The sequence below is a fragment of the Myodes glareolus genome, chromosome 17 (genome assembly GCF_982192425.1).
Source record: "Myodes glareolus chromosome 17, mMyoGla1.1, whole genome shotgun sequence".
NCBI classification, from domain to species: domain Eukaryota; kingdom Metazoa; phylum Chordata; class Mammalia; order Rodentia; family Cricetidae; genus Myodes; species Myodes glareolus.
Genome location: NC_142042.1, coordinates 38,469,457 through 38,487,550, shown reverse-complemented (window position 1 = coordinate 38,487,550; position 18,094 = coordinate 38,469,457). Strand labels below are relative to the sequence as shown.

General features: G+C 37.4%; 1 protein-coding gene across 1 annotated transcript in view; it reads left to right on the top strand.

The window, feature by feature from the left end:
* The window catches only part of Dpyd (dihydropyrimidine dehydrogenase), an 801,706-nt gene that overhangs the window by 447,513 nt on the left and 336,099 nt on the right, over positions 1 to 18,094 (top strand). Inside the window, exon 14 of the mRNA XM_087897615.1 lies at positions 8,809 to 8,973. Coding sequence (XP_087753741.1) covers positions 8,809 to 8,973 — 165 coding nt within the window. The remainder of the gene's footprint in view (positions 1 to 8,808; positions 8,974 to 18,094) is intronic.

Genomic DNA, 18,094 nt, shown 5'->3' with positions numbered 1-18,094 from the left:
CTCCCTGTTTATCAGTACCTGAAATCTGAGGACTGGTATCCTTTACCAACTATTTGAAATATGTAACAAGTTCTGCTCACATATTGATTCCTCTATTTTTCCCTATATCCTCTAGTAAAATCCAGCTAGAACTTCCCATTTCCTTCTTTACCTGGAATGTCTTCAAAGTCCTTAATCATGTTTTTACCCCTTTTACTAGAGGTGCTCTTGGGCAACATTCCCAAATAAAATCAACTTAACTAATATCTTTTGTCTCATTAGACTGTGCCTGTTCCCATTTTCCCATGGCTTATCCTAAACGATTAAGATTCTTTTCCCCTCAGATACTGTTTTGTTGTTGTTGTCTAGAAATTCTGCTTGGTTGTGTTACAAATCTTCAATTACAGTTACAAGTCTTCAATTCCAATTCTGAAGCATCTGATTCTTTGGTAGTATGTTTATTTCTCTTGTATTTTTTGAGCTATCAAACATTTATCATGTAATCTGACCAACTAACTCTACATATTTTTTGATAGACTAGATTTTGTAACCTTCTCTTTCCTGATGGCTGTCATGCAGTTGTCTTTTTACCTGTGTCTTCAGGATTTTCTTCTGGTGTGAGCTCACAGTCCTTTGAATTTTATTTATGGACATTTTCAGAAAGCTGGAGTAAAATACTTTATGAATAAAGGACTGGGTTGCTTCTGTTACTTCTCTAGTGAGGAAAACAAAGACGTTTGCTTCTTAATTAGAGCTCTAAAGGTTCAGAGTAGCAAAAATGCAATGTGGCTTATTTTACAGCTTTGCAAATCGTGCATTATAGCCCTGAAAGACAGGCATACTGACTGACTGGAGTCTTTAGCCCCAGCTCGTAAACGTTCATTTTACTGAATTAGCAGGAGGGTACAATCTAGATTACCTAAGTTCTGTCTTTTCTTGTCTCCTTTCTTTTGTTCTTTTTTCTCAATGAAAACTGTGGGTGGGTTCATCTCTACATTTTACATTATGATTATTTTTAATAAATGTTTGTTATACACACAGACTATCAGGCAAGGTTGATTGCTAGTCGTTTTTATTCTACATTCTAGTTGTGGGAGCATGCTGTAGTTTGAGAGAGATGTACAACTTCGCTAGCATACATTAGCAGGGTGTTATGGTGGGTTTGATTCATTCATAGCCAGACCTATATAGATTCCAGCCATCCTTGAAAATGAACCATATAGATTTTAGTTCTTACATCTACATGCACCGTGACTGGGGACTCGGGTTTGGGAACACAAATAGGTTTGGATTCTTATGATAACTTGTTGGCTGCTAAAGATACCCAGCCTGCTATTGGCCTTTTTCTAGGAGACAAGTTGACAGTATCATTTTTGTTGCTCCTGTTTTAGAAGATTTTGAATGCACTTACTACCACACAGGAATTCAGTCTGGAGACCACCGAGGATAGATAAAATACCTAAGGTGATGTGGAACTCCATAGCTGCCTTGTGTTCTAGGAGCTCCACTTCGGGGTTTTGTTGGTTTCTTTTCTGATACCTCAGAAACGACTATATTTTAGCATTTATATTGTGTGCGTGAAAAGAAAAACATTTTTATTTCAACTATTTTATGGAAATTTTCTCACTGTCTTTTTAACCATATATCAGGAATGGTTACATCCTATCTGACCCTTTAACATTGTCCCTTGACTAATAGCCATTTCATTTGCAGTGACTTCTAGAGTAGAATCAGGAGGCTTATACAAATTTCATAAAAAAGATATCAAAATGTATTTATGATTTTCAATGAAAATTCTGTTCTAATACTTGAAGGTAATTAATAAGCACTGACTCATGCTTATACCTCTGCAGCTGTTCTTCTGGGCCATAAAAGATTTCTTCAAAGTACACCACGTGATCATCTTTAAAGCAGTCCAACAGAAATTTCTAACTTAATTATAGTTTGGCAGAGTGTATCCAAAACCTCTTATCTGAACAGTGAACCCAATAATTTAATCAGCCTGTCTGTTGATTAATCACGTTCTAATCCATCTGATATCAGCCCCAGAAAAAAAATTTCTTCATCTGTTTCATGTGAAACTTATCTCTGCGAATGCACAGCTGCTGTGAGCCATGGGTATTAATAACTTGCACAAAAGACAAAACTCAGTGGAGTCTCCAAACCTGCAGAAAAAGTTCGAAGTTATTAAAACAGTCGTTGGGTACTCTCTACAGCCTTACCATCTCACGTCATCTCCTGTCCTCATTGCTGACTGCTTAGCTGTCACCCCCACGTTAGTCAAAGTAACGCACACCTAACTCTCACTGCGGCTTCTGAAGCTGACAACTTGATTAATTAATAAATATTTATCGGACTCTGAATAGCAACCGTGGCTATGTTACTTCTCTTATTACCATAGCACAGCATCACTATAATGTATAAATGGTCACCCAGATCAAAAGATGAGGTCAAAGATGAGGTCAGAGCGAAAGACAAGCAATTTTAGAGCATATCAATGAATGAAAAAACAGATATATGTATATAGTTGATGAAAGAGGAGAGATGAAAGGCTGAATGAGACCATGACACTTTGCCTTTCTAGACTGTAAGATGCCCAGTCTCTCTGGTGATGAAGAATACATTTGGCTGGTTAAACATAAAGATAATGCGGTTCAAATGTAGATATCTAGTACACATTCAGTATCATCAATTTTTGCTCATTACTCTCCTGATGAAGCCCTGTCAGCCCTTACAGTTTTCATTTTCCTTCTGTTTTCATTTCCTGTTCCATCCATTATCTCTTCCATATGGACCCTGTCTGTTCATTTGGCCCAGCCCAAGCCGGAAACTGAGTCCACCCTTCTGGGTCAGCCTCTGCACAGGACACATGCACATCTCAAGGTCTCAGTTTATAAGTGATCTGACTATACTTCAAGGGTTCTTAGAATTTTGATTTTGCAACGTATTTGCCACCAAAAAATATGATATGGGGAATCACAGTAGACTCGAGATTGTGATTTACTTACATTTTACTAGGTAAATATTTTAAATTTGCTTCTATCATACCCATTTTCTGAGTTATTTATACCCTTATCTGTATGGCACTTTTTTGTTTTGAATTTAGAGAATCCTCACTGAGTAGTTTCCTCTGACATTATTTGCACATTCCTCAACTTCTCCATATTCATTTATCTGAGCATCTACATGAACCTTAATTAATTCTGCCCTGCAGGAAAGGGCCACCAAGCAGAAGTAGAATATCCAATTCATATTAACTCTTTCTGAGCATAAGGGTTAATGTTTGATATAAAAGGTCCCATGTTTAGGAAGAGGCTATACCTGTAACCTATAAACCCAGAGTCCATTCTGTGCCCACAATATACAAAGGGGCTGAGCGGGTGCCCATTCTATGTGCACCATGTACACAAAGACAGAGACCATATTCTGTATTCACCAAATACATAGGGACAAAGAGAGCCCATTATGTGTTCACGATATATGCATGGAGGCAGAGAGAGCCTATCCTGTGTCCACCATTTACATGGAGGCAGGGGCAGCTTCTGGGAGAAGGAAAGAGTTAGGGGAGGGAATAGAAATGGGGCACAAGGAGGAGAGAAACAGGGAGAGACAGGGAGAGGAGGGGATACTGAAAGCAATTAGAATTGAAGCAGTTAGATAAAAAAATTTCCTGAGATATGGTTATTTCTGTATGTTTTTAAATTAAATGTACTGTACTTCGGTTTTCAATAGTTAACATATTCAAATTGATTTCTTTTCTCACAAAAGTTCCAGTCATTGTTGCCTATGTCATGTATTAGTAATCACGGCTATTCTCATTCTCCCCGCATGTACACTTGAGAGCCAATCTTAGCTAGGATGCTCAGTGGCAGTGCAACCGAGGAAAACGACTAATTTCCGTCTTTCATCCTTGCACGCCTTACTTGATACATCCATGTATCACTTTAGAGTGATGATAAGCTCTGATATATGTAAAGATCTGTAAGATGCATCCCAGTGTTATTAATTATTTATTTCTAAAAATAAAAACAACACTGCTGCTTTGATAATTTACCTAACATTTGTGAGATAACATTGCTACTCTCTCTGTGTTTTCCACGTAGAAACATCTTCCTGTTGTACCCAGGAAGTCCCATTACTGTTTCAGATTTTGAAGACTATTTATGTAAGACACTCAGATGGAAAAGATGGTTTATTGAAAATGAATTCTTACATTACCTGTTTAGCCAGCCAAACCAATCAGAAATTTTTCTAATGCTTATGTTTGCAGTAATCAAACATTGGCATATTTCTCCTTAAAGTGAACAGTGGGAGACGAAAGACTTCCAAAGACAGAGTTGTACTTGAGACTGGGCCAATGTTAAATATTCGTTTTGCTCTCTTGAGGGTGATAGCGTGATAGACAGACTAGTGCAGTCTTATGTAACAATGCATTTGCTGTTAGACACATTTACAAAGTATTTTTCTTCTGTTATGGAAGAAATGTGCTGCGGAGCCTACATACCTAGAAAATGACACATTTTAGCAAGTGCCTTGCCCTGTAGTACTTTTCATCTTTGAAATGATGATTTATAAAGTCGAATAGTTTAACTATTTTCAAAGCAAAAACAAGTAAATACTCAGATAATAACCCATAGTAGAACCTTGGGATTTAAAGGCAAAGATAATGTAGGTAGTAGTGACTTATGCCTATAAACGCAGCACTTGGAAGGTAGGAGGAAGTGGGGCCACCTCCAGTCCAGCCTCTGCTACATAACGAATTCTTGGGTTGCCTAGTCTGCGTGTGTCCCTTTCTTGCACAAAGAAAAGGATCGCTTAGATTTAAGTTACCTATTTTCAGCTAGACTGACCTATCAGAATCTATGCATTATAACAGCATCCACTATACAGCCACATAGCTCAGGAAACAGATCCCTCTTTCTGCTCTTCTGTGGGTCAGGCAGGCGTCGTTCCTTCCTGAGAAAGTTCTCATTGCTCTGCTTTACCCCCATTTTGCTACTTTCCTCTGCGTACCCAGAGAGACAATCCCTCTTCTACATTTTCAGTATACTACACTTAGGGTTACAATTTTCCACGTCAGTGTGAATCACTGAGCACTACAGTGAGTGGTTCTTGTCCTTCTGTGAACTATCCTGTATTTGTTTATTGTAGACTGTCCTTTTCATTTAGCACCATTTATAAAATCTATCCATAGTGGCAGGCCCAGCTGTGATTTAGTCTGAACATTTGAGTTTTTAGTTTGTTCAATGTCATTGGACCCTAGTTCTCTGGCTAGTCTCTTCTAAATTTTCTTTTTATACTCTTGAGGCCATTGTGATTATCTTCATTCAGGAGTAGCCATGGAAACAGTATAATCCTTTTTTAGGTCGAGAGAAGTGAAGTGAATGAACGTCAACGGATATGATCAGGATGTTCAGCATCCAAAAACTTATGCTGAAAAAAACATGCTGAAAACCCACTATCATCACCTCAATGGCTAAGAAGATGCTACCACTCAGTTTTACAATGGTGGTTCCATTAGCACACAAAACCTGCATGTCTCTTATCGTTTCCTCCTCCATAAGCATCTGTTTTAGAAGATCTTAACATTGTTAATACACTAAAGATCAGGGCCATGACAATTTATCATCTTTGTATAGAGAATGGACTTGTATCTAGTCTAAGTGTTCCTGGCCATGTTTATTCTATTAGTTCCCCTAAGCAATACCAATATGCTTTAGCTATTAGAAGTTAAAGTAAATTATTTTCTTATGGAATGATACAAAACTTCTGGTTATCCCTGGTCAAAAGTTTTAGTAAGTTATTGCTCAGTCACTGCAACTCTCAATATACTCATACAACCAAGGAAAATTGGCTGGATTCCTATTTTCATTCATCTGTCACTTTTAAAATTCTAAAACGTCTCAATCTGCAGAGGAAATTTTCAGAAAATTAGTTGCAAGGGCAGCTCAATTTGAGAAAACTTTTTTTTAATACTGACCTAGTAATCACTGATTGTTATAATTTTGTCACTTTGGTTGAATTTTGCATTTTTTTAAAAAAATATCTATTAAGTTACTCACCCACAGATTCACAAATTCTACACATTAGCTATCTATAGTATTGTAAAGAATCGTTATCATTGTTTGTGTTAAGGAATGAAAATATTCCCAACAGGGTCTTACTGTTCTATTGTTGTGAAGAGACATCATGACTAAGGCAATTTATAAAATCAAGTATTTAATTGGAGGTTTGCTTATAGATTTAGAGGGTGAATCTATTACCAACATGGTGGGAAGCACGGCTGCTGGGAGGCGTAGAGAGAGGGAGCAAAGGAAGGTGAAAGGGAGAGGAAGCCTGTCCTGGGCTTTGGAAAACTCAGAGCCCACTCCAAATGGCACACCTTTCTAGCAAGACCGCGCATCTTATTCCTGCCTAAGTATTTCTACCTACTGGGGCCCAAATATTAAAATATATGGACCAATGGGGGTCTTTATCATTTAACTTGTGTTAGAGCCTAAAATTATAGCTCAGAGATTACTAAGAAACTTCTCTGTCTCTCTATCTCTCCCTCTTCCTCTCCATTCCGCCTTCTCTCCTTTTCCCTCTCCCTCCCTGTCTTTCTGTATCCCTCATTTCCCTTCTCTTTCTTTTTCGTGATAAATGAAACCATGGCATAGTTTGTTTTCTGAGGTTCATTGGCTCGGTTTCCATGTGATAATAAGATGAAACCTTAGGACATGAGGGCTTTACAGGAGGGCTAAGTTGTGTTTTTACTTTGAAAGAGTCTCAGAGCTTTGCTACTAAGATTCCCAGAAGACTGCAAGCCCGTGGCAGCTGATAGAGAAAAGCGATACTTGAAGCTATATATGCTAAACTGTAAAACATGGCTTATAGCTTCTTTTAATATTTGAATTATCTCTATGCAAAATTTATATCACCTCTTTGGAGGCAATCTTCACAGCAACTTTTCAATTGTGCAGGACTTCATCTATTCTTAGTGCATGGGAGAATTTAATCAGGCTCCAAAGAGGCTCCTTTCCAATCCTTCTATCTTGACTCACTTTGATGACCTGAATTGAATCTGTTCACCTCGTTGGCCACGGACTCTGCGCAGGAACAGGTTGTTATGTGGGTTGGATTTATCCAAGAGAAATCATTTAGAACAGTGGGTAAAGAAAGAAGGACCTCAGCAACGACAAAGTGGGAAATCTGAAAACTGGAACAGAGAGGAAAACCAGGGCCATGAAAGGAGACACTTCTCGAAATGTCCTTTCTGCCCCCGGCAGCACAATAGTGCCTACCTGTAGAAGCACACAGAGCCACCCCCAGGGAGGCTGCATGCACAGTGAAGCATTTGCCAGGATGGAAATTTGACCCGTCTGCTAGAGCTTCCTGGAGCGATTCTATTTGTCTTCTTAGTGTTTCTGATTGTGTAACAGGGGTTTTCAACAGCAAATCAAAGTGAGGTTGGTGAGATTGTGCACAAACACAATAGAAATGGAATGGCTTAATTAGTCAAAATTTAACTGGCACAATTCCTATAAGTTAAAATGTACATATTTAAGGAGGCTTTTGTAACATTTATACCATTTATTTTATAATATACTAATTCGGATGTAAAAGTGAATGTAAATTAACAGAAATTAACATGCGATGTGAAGAAAAGTCCTTTTATCCTCTGCAACTGTAGCATTTGGCACATTCAGGAATAAATAATCTTTTGTGGCAAGGGTATGCCTTATCAAACATATGCAGATCAGCACTAATTAATGCTAATTAAGGTTTCCTGTCTATCTAGTTGGAAAAACGTCCAAATGTTATGAAATCCAGTTAGTATGCCTATTACACTAATTGTTTTATATGGGGTGGTTCTTAATTAAAATATGTAAATTGACCTTAATTGCTATATACTAATGGGGGTTCATGTTATCTCACTAAAAGTGACAAGATGGTGAGGAGGGGTACTTAAAAGACTAATTCTGATAAATCCTTAACTAAATGACCTTTATTCAAAATTAATTTTAATTGGAAGTTGGCAATAGAAACATTTTTTCCTTCTTTGTTTCTTTTTAGTTTTAAGTAATGGATGAATGTTATTCTTCTTTGCTAATACTGATTTAGAAGCAGCCTGGGATTGGTAATTACACTTAACAAGCAAGTTAATTTTACTGTTTATATTTATCAGGAAGTTATTGATAACCTCATTTCAATCTTGGGAAGGGAAACTATCTTCAAATTGAATGTGAGTACAAATACTCACATATGTATATATATTCGATAGGAACGTAAATATATATGTATCTGTATGCATAGGGATACATATTTATACATATGTACAGGTAATTTGATCTAGTTAATTTTTTAGAATATGTGTTAAAGTTTAATGAGCTAGTAATAATAATATATTTTTCCTAGTTGATTTGCATTTAAATAACATTTTAGGAAAATTATACATTTTGTCTTTAAACATTAATTCTTACTGGAGTTGATGATTAGGTTACATAGACCTACATGGAATTCTAATGTTTTATTTATTTTTTTAAAACTGCAAACAAACTAAAATATGTACACCCCAAACCAGCATGAAATTATTTAATTAAAAGGTTTTTTTTTCTACTAGTGCAAGCCAGAACTGTAGGAAGTTATCAAAAGCTAGAAAATATTTTATCCTACCATTTCTTTTGGAAATAGCATATGCTCAGCCGTAATTTAAAGTATGTTAAAATCTCATCTGGAAAAATGTGAGAAGAGACTTAGTAAAATATTGTCACATGGAAATGAGTATATAATAAAGATCGCAGGTTTTCTTTGTGGGACAGAGACTCAATATGTTTTCTCGTTCATTAGGACATCGTGACAAACGTCTCGCCTAGAATCGTTCGGGGGACCACTTCTGGCCCCATGTACGGCCCTGGACAAAGCTCCTTCCTCAACATTGAGCTCATCAGTGAGAAAACAGCTGCATATTGGTGTCAAAGTATCACGGAACTAAAGGCTGACTTCCCGGACAATGTAAGTGTGATTTAACATCTAACACAAGAGAACGGGCATGAGTTGCTGAATGTTTATTTAAACATCCAATTCATAGGCTTATAAATATTAATGCATATAATATATTTTATTAAAGAATCTGCCAGTTGCTTGGCTGATGCATAGAAAGATAAAGAAAGAAAGCTGGGGAACTCATAAAATCCCTCCCGTGTGAGGTTTTGTTATAAATGGGCACTGTGTGTATGGAAGAAGCCTCGACATAAGCAGAAGAAAGAGGAATGAAATACCCATTTTACTGAGTTGGTTTTCATCATGTGTGGCTGGTATTTATGAAGGTGATGACCTTAGGGAGAAATTGCAGGCTATAAATCATTGTAAATATAAAGCTAAGACTGAAACAGAATATCTTATGTAGGTTATTTATATTTTTTCAGTGGGAGATAATTTACCAAATAATTTTAACAGCCTTATACTAAATGAACTCACTGTGTTTTGTAGAAAGCTTTATTCTTAAGGAAGCACACAGAATCCTTGCAGTAAAATTAGATTTACATGTAATAAGGAATATTTTCTCTTTAGTAGTCTAGTTGAGGTTATTCTAGTTATCATTCATTCATTCTCCCACTCCATGTCTCTACGCCTGCCCTTTTGTGTCTCTATTATTCTTTCAATGAGCTGTGGTGAATGGAGCCTGTAGTATCCAGCTGTGTGTGTGTGTGTGTGTGTGTGTGTGTGTGTGTGTTTATGTTATAGAAAATATTTTCCACAGGGACAAAAGGGAGCACATATCACATGCTCTCATGATATGTATTTTTAAATATTTAAATACTTTTGAATTTAACGGAATTCACAAATGGTTGCCTATAACCTGAAAAAATCAGTCTTCCAAAAGAAACGTGATGTTGCTCAGCAGACAAAAGGTGTTCTTTCAGGTAACTTGGTTGCTTCTGTGTTATCTCTTAACTTGAACCAAAATACAGGCATGGAGGACAGGTATAGTTCGTCTTCTTCAACACAATCCTTCAGATGTGAAGGGAGCTATGGGCACCCCTCAGAAATCTTAAGCATCTGCTCATTAGGAGTTCCTCAGGTTGGGAGTCGGATGTTGCAACTATTTCTCCTGTGATACAGTTAAGTCTTGGCAAAAAAGATACCAAGTGTTTGTTTTCTATAGGAGCCTTATCTTTTTAGGAAACTTTTCCTTAGATAGCTGAGAGCAAGAAACCCAACTGTTAAAACAAAAATATTAATAAGTACCCTAAGTAGGTCTCTAGTACTGACTACTCTGCTAGGTCCTGAACATTTCATTTCCATCATAGTGGTAGGTAGGTGCTTAAGAATTTGCTTATACTGTGCCAGACATTGTTATAAAAATTTTGTGTATTTTAAACTTGCTGGGTCCTTCAGCATCTTTCTAAAATAGATACTGTTACACACCCGAGTCCACAGTGGAGGAAACCGATGCACAAAAGAATAGGGGATCTTCCTCAGGATTGAATATGTAATCTATCCTGAAGTTGAAATTTGAATTTTGTTTTTAACCATCTACTCCTCTGTATATTAGCATCTTGAGTGTACCTGCCTGGGTTTGCTCTTAAAAAGTCAGTATTCCTTTCTAACGTAACATATAAAACAGTATGAAATAAATGTATTCCCCCAAACTGCTTCACTGTTGAATGAGACCGCTGTTTCTGGTTAAATAAATAAATAAATGAACAAACGAACAATCAAACAAAAAAAATAATTTTCTTTGAAAAAGCAATGCCCAGCAGTGACTTTCTTAAACTCACATGACACTGCTTTTTCTGAGGCAGGAATAAGTTGTGATAATAATGGCTACTGAGAAATGACAGTCAAGGATGGGAAAACTGGGTTGGAGCTCATGGCTTTTTGATCCCACAGGCAAGAAGAAAGAAGAGGCACATTTAAGCATTAGACTATCCTGACAACAATGCTCTTCTCTTATAACGCTTTTGTGTGTTTGAAAAAATAATGCATGACATTTTCCCCCAATTCTTTTTCCATTTAGATTATACTTATTAGTCTTTTCTCTGTATTCTTAGAACTCATTTTTACCGTTTTTACTCCCCATACCAAAGATAACACTTTAAACACAATTAAAGTGGCATTCTCATTTGAACCCATGGAAAGCGCACGTGTGCACCCAGATACTGCCATGCTGAGAGGAACATCTCCCCCACTGTTTCGGAATTATCCTGATGCCAAAGCCAATGAGCTGAGTGAAAGGAGGTGACCCTTCTTCTTCCAACTTTAATTATCACTCTCACTGGAGTATTCCCACACCATTCTCAAGTGTGTGGCTGCCACCTTTAATGACAGAGATTGGATAATTCAACCCACTGTGGCAGCTTCTAAGCAAGGGCAGAGTTTTCTGAAAATGAAATTGTGCGAGAAGATGCAGGCAGCTAATATCTGCAGCCAGGGTCTGTTTCTAGCGGGGAGACTACAGTTGCTTATGAATCAGAGGAGACAGCGACTGAGCACCACGAATTTAAAGGTAAGAAGCCTCTGGAAGGTTCTGTGAGGGATACTTGAACTCAAGCTGTAATAGAGCCCACCTTCAAGCTAGACCTGCTTGGCTCCCAATTTTTCCTTTATATTTATCTGTGAATTAAATTTGGCACACGGATCATTGTAGTGACAAGCTATTACTAACTGAGTTTTTGTTCGTAAGCTGAGATTTTGCAAAGCTTATTATGAAATATACTGCATAATTAGGGCTTACAGAAATCAGTTTAAAGTGAATCTTTTCACTGGCATTACAGAAGCCGAGAACAGGCATATTTTAGGCTTAAAAAGGAAAAAAAGATGGAAAAAAAAAGTACATGCCGCAATTTGACCAAATGTAGTTGCTTAGCAAAGAAGGATACTCTTGTATCATTCTGGACAACTAGAAGTGAGAGGAAGGCTGACATTCAAAGGTGACTATCTACTGGTAAAGACAAAGCAGACAAGGATGAGGACTTTGTGGAGACATTGACAGAGGAGGGACAGTGGCTTTGCAAATATTCTTTCTCTATATTACCACCTCATCTTCATTGGTGGGTGTTGCTATTTCTCAGCTAATGGCACTGCACACGATTAAGTTCACAATGACTCTAAAGAAGATGCTCTCCATCCTCATTCCAGAAGGTGTTACTGGACAGTAGCCTCTAAATGCAAGTTCTTATTCTTCCGTGTGTACCAGAGATTCCTTCCACCAAGAAAAAACTTAAGGCCCTCTGCTCTTCTGGATAATAAAGGCATAATTCAAAATTCTTAAGGTTATGAAAGATCATGACTATGCAGAAGTGAAACACATCTCCTTTTGAAAATCAGGGATAGAGGAGGCTGCCGAGAGTAGATCGGTGGGTGAAGCGCTTACTGTGCCAGCATGAGGACCTCAGTTCAGTTTCCCGCAGTGACATGGAAACCCAGGCATGGTGGCACACAAGTATAACCCATGTACTGGCACCAGTATTGTTCCAACAACTGGACGTCTGTTGTAGCTAATTTGGGTTCTAGGTTGAATAAGAGACCTCCTACCTCAAAAAGTAAGGTAGAAAGTCATAGAGGAAGACTCCTGACAGGCACCTCTGTGCTCCACACATCCTTGCACGAGTATGCATGCTCTCCAGATGTGTGTGCACACACATATACCACAAACATGTACAAAGGGAAAATACGATAAAAGAGAATGACATAATTTTTAACTCTTATATCTTTCAAAATTTTAAATAAGCATGGGTCATCCATTGAGCTTATTTTTCTCAATCCTTCTCCTGTCCTTCCAGCTCCTTCCTTCCTTCCTTCCTTCCTTCCTTCCTTCCTTCCTTCCTTCCTTCCTTCCTTCCTGTAAGTTCCCTTTGTTCCTCCAGATGCCTTCATTCTACTTTTGGGCTGCATATACTTGGAAACGGAAGGATTCTGGAGAACTGAGACTAAGAATTCAATTCCAATTGCGTTTTAGAATCACTTGGGGAACTGAAGGAAAGAGTGTGGTTCACTCCTGTCTGAGATCAACCATCATTTCAGAAATTACAGTGTGGGCATAAGGAGTGTGTGTACGTGTGTGTGTATATATGTCTGTTTGTGTGTGTACATGGAAGGCGGGGGCAGGCGTATCTCTCTGAGTTCGAGGCCATCCTGGTCTACAAGGGCTAGTTCCAGGACAGGCTCCAAAGCTACATGTCTAAACAGTTTGTACTTTTTATAAAGCTCATTGGATGACAGAATCAACATTATTTATGAATATGTGAAACTCCCTCATTAGAACTATTTACTAAGATAATTTTCTCTTCATTTGGAACTGAGCTTCATATACTGGTACATTTATGAAATGCAAATCAGAAGAGCAATTGAGATGATGCATTCCCCTCCTTGGCCAGTGCTAGTGTGTGAGGCAGAAGAACTAACAATCTTCCCGTTATACCTTGGGGGAAGTGTGCATCTTTGCTTTCTTCTGTTTTGTTTTTTGTTTGCTTGTCATTTTGTTTTATTGTCAACTTTGCATATTTTAGAGTCGACTGGGAAGAGGGGCAATTATTTGAGAAATTTTCTCTACCACACTTGTCTGTAGGCATGTGTGTGGAGCATTTTCTCAATTAACGATTTATGTGTGAGGGTTTAGCCCATGATGGGCAGTACCATCCTTGGGCAGGTAGTCCTTCTCGGTTGTATAATAATGGTAGCTGAATAACCCAGGAGTAGGGGATACAAGCCAGTAAGAAGCTTTCCTCCGTGGTCATGTTTCAGTTCTTGCCTCCAGGTTCCTGCTTGTGTTCCTGCCCAAACTAAATCAGGTGTCATTGTTTTCAGCCCTAAAACACTGGGAGATCTGGAGAAACAGCTCAGTGGTGGAGCCCAGTGACTGTTCTTCTAGAGGACCAAGGTTCAGTTTCCAGCACACACAGACTGGTTCACAATCATATGTAAATTTAGTCCCGGGGAATCTAACACCTAGATCCACTGGCAACTGCATAGAAAGGAGCTCATACATGTACTCAGGCATACACATAAATAATAATCAATGAATTAAAAATAACACAGGAAAATGACAATTAATGTCATTATAAGTTTTCCTTAACTACTCCCTCAAATATATACTCTCAAACCCAGACTTTGCAAAAGAGAAACAAAATATTTTTACTGGATGAAGAACCTAATCAGACAGTCGTTCCTGTGGCTTTAGTCCCTGCTCTAAACATTGGCTAGCCCAGTTCTTTTGCTCTGCAGTTTGTCTTCTCTTGTAAGAAATAATGTCAGCAACTCAGTTCAACTTAGGTTTATGTAGTTCCAGGCCTCGTATTAAATTCTCTATCCAGAAATGCTAATGCTGGCAGATTGGAGATGGAGTCAGACTGGAAATACTATTGGGACAAATAGAATGTTGCTTGCTTCTTCTGGGAGGGCAGTTATTCAGCAGGCTCAGTAGCGCTCTTTACAGAGTCCATGAAGGCTGACTCAGCCCAAGTAAGCCTTGTTTAAAAAAAAATGTAACTAACTTTCAATAGTGGGAGGGGAACTTTTGTAACTCAATCAACTTGTTTAGAAAAAGTGAAATTTAATAACAGATGAAACTACATACCTGTTGTCTGGTCATCAATGATTTAAAAGTTGTAGGATAGTCACAAGCAAATATTTAAGAGTTCCTCTCTAATTTATTCCACTTCAGCTCCCTCAGGAGTTTTCTGAGCTTGTCAAGTCTATTTCTACCCATTTCTACAAATTGTTTAAAAAGTAGTAAATTAAGAAACAGCTGCCGAAGGGCAGGCTGGTGGGTCCCTTGAAAATGGGTCCTTGTTCACACCACAGTGATTTCTCTATACTGTTTATAAATTCCTCAGGATTTGGGTAATTCTCAGCCTCCCTCTTTTACCCAACTTCTGGATGAATCTGACCTCAGATTACCTATTAGCACCATTTCACTGGATTTTTAAGCACTCTAGTTTATAAAATAGATATAAGTTATAATAGTAATAGGAATTTTGAAAGTGGAGGTAGAATAGTGTGTATCCTGTTATCCCAACAGAACTCAGTTCTGTCTGGCATCCCTATAGTTGATAAAGGCAGAGAGCTCACAGTCAGTATGGAAAACATGAGAACAGCCGTTAGCTCACTTGCCATTCAGCAACACTATCAACCTCAGTTGCTACCTGTATTACCTGAGGCGGTAATACTTATTCTCAGAGGTCATTATTAAAAACTCACTGAGGTCTTATGCATGACATTCGGACACCCTGAAATTATTCACTACCGTGTATTACAGTCCATAAAATATTTTTGGCATTAATTTTTATTCCACTTCAATCTAGTAATTTTCCTCAATAGACTGTACAAGAGGCATTTGATAAGGCAAAGGTAACAGCAGAGTTGCAGCACTTAAAATATATAGTGAAAACTATTTTCAAAATTTATATGAACTGGTTTACATAAAATATTATTCTTAAATAGATATCCATATGAAAGGAAATTAAAGACTGAGCCAGGCTGGTAACCTTAGCACTTGGGAAGCTGAAGAGGATTGCAAGTTTGAGCCCTCTGGGCTACATAGTGAGACTCTGTTGCTGTTACCTAGATATGGAAATAACCAGGCTAGCTTAAAGATAGACAAATATATTTTATGTATTATAAGGGGAAAACTCACACCACAGGAATGGAAGTTCCAGGCTCTGCTTGGCCACGGAGGAAACTAAACAGAGAGCATACCTGGGTGGTGCACAGGTTTTTATCTCCCACACCTAAACTAGGTTCCACCTCTTAACAATTATTGGTTAACAAGACTTTCCCCATCAAGACTCTTTGTGGACATCTTAAGAGGAGACTGGTTGTTGTGCTTCACAGGCTGTGACTTAGGAGTGTGATGGAAACCACTGGGGAGAACATAAGAGATGGTCCCAATTGAGCGTTGCAGAATTATTTGCCAAGGCTGAAATTATCAACTTAAAACAAAAACTTGAAAACATTTTGAGGAACATAGAACTTTCCAGTCCAACCAAGATAATATTCATAGTGACTTACAGCCAATAAAATTCACTTGCTATGTAAGAAATAAGAAAATGTTACTATAATCAAAGGAAAATCAATTGATATAAACCATCTCAGAAATGGCAAGACAGATAACGACCCTCACACACAGTCTCCCACTGTCCACCGTAGATCTGTGTAGAGTAGTAGGCAAAAAACAAACAAACAAACAAAAAAACCAAAAAAGAAAGAAATGGCAAGACAGAATTATTATTTAAACTATGTTCCAAATGGTCAAAGGCTAAGAAATAGAAGATAAATAAAATATTTAACCTTCCAGAGATAAAACTGCTGAGAATTGTATAGGAAATATGATGGAAGTCATAAAAAACCTCTAAGACATATCAAAAGAATAGCAAGCTTAAAGACATTGAAATATAAAACGAAAAAGGAAAGGTACAGGGGGAGAGTAATGTGGAAGTAGAGATAAAGAACTAACAGAAGACATAAAATGATCCACTCGTTACAAAAAAAGACAGATAGTAGTAAACGAGAACACAGATAAATCACGCATGGTAACTCATGCCTATTATCTCAACACAGGACAGCTGGGTCAGGGGGTTGCTGTGAGTTTGAAGACAGCTTTGGATACACCATGAGTTCCAGTCAATCTGAGCAACAGTGTGAGACTCTATCGAAACAGTAAAATCAGGATAAAGTTGTTTAAGACATGTGCAGAAGAAAGGGGACTAGAGTGGAGTGTTGGGGGAAGAAGAGGAAAAATAAAGTTTGGAGGAAGATAATAGGGTTAGGCCTGATCATTCAGTGCCACATTAAAAATATAAACACCCTAAACTCCTTCATTAAGAAGCAGAGATGTAAGGACTAGACATAAGAGCAAGACACAACTACATTTATGTTATAATTTTAAGTACAAAATTCGAATATGATTTATATCAAAGGCATTGAAATTATACTTTGTGTCAGCTTTAATAAAATTATTTCATTAATAGCAGATAAAATAGATGGTAAAGCAAGCGTATTACCAGAACCAACCCAGCAAAAAGATCATGTTGTCATGGTAAAGGATCAATTTATCCTTAACAGGCCATAACAGCACTGTTTATAATGTCATAACAGAGCTGAAAGATACATGAAGCAAAAAACCAATATAGCTTTCAGGAACAATGGGAAAACCTGTAATTACATTTTGATGGCTATTACCTTGATATCAGTAATTAATAAAATGGAACTATTAGATTTGAAAAATACTATCATTCAACTTACCTAACTAACATTTTTGGAACATGACACTCAGTGTTAATAAAACACAGTTTATTTGTTTGGTTTTTAAATGTAGTCAGGGCATTTAGAAAGATAGGCCATATTCTAGTCCACCTAAGAAGTTACAATGTTTTTAGAATAATTCAAGTCAAACAAAATACATACTCTGATGATGAAATAATTCAATTTATTATTAAAACAAGAATATTTTTGAAAATGTTTAGACAGTTAAAGGGAAATAATGCCCTCTTAACTCTGACATCAAGAAAAATGAAATTAGAAAATATTTTGAAGTAAATAAAAATTAAAATATGCCTAAATTTGTCATATGCCATGCAGGAATTGCTCATGAGGAAAACTACACTACCAAATGCATAAGTGCATGAGTGATAAATGCAGTAAAGTATTGAATTAATGACCTCAAATTCTACGTTTCAAAACTAGGAAGGAAAATTAAGCTTATGTAATTAAAGGATAGATTGAATATCAATGGGTGTGAGGGAATCAGAAAAAAAAAATGAAGGCAAGCCTGGCATGAGCGACGAAAATGAATAAAAGTTTAGCAAGACTCATCAGAATTAATAATAATAATAAACAAAAGAGGTGTAGATTTCTAATATAGAGAATAAGATGGGGAACTCCACTACATACACTATAAAGAAATTTCACCTGTCTGAGTCTCCGTCTTTCTTTTTCCCTTTGCTATGGTAAAATACCATCAGAGAAGCTCTATGGAGAAAGGGTTTGTTTCAGCTCACAGCTCAAATCTACAGTCTATCATCATGGTCCTCAGGGCCAGGCACCAGGATCTTAAAATAACTGGTCCTGCTGCATCCACAATTCGGGACCAGAAACTGATGAATAAAGTGGCTCACATTTTCCTCTTTATTCA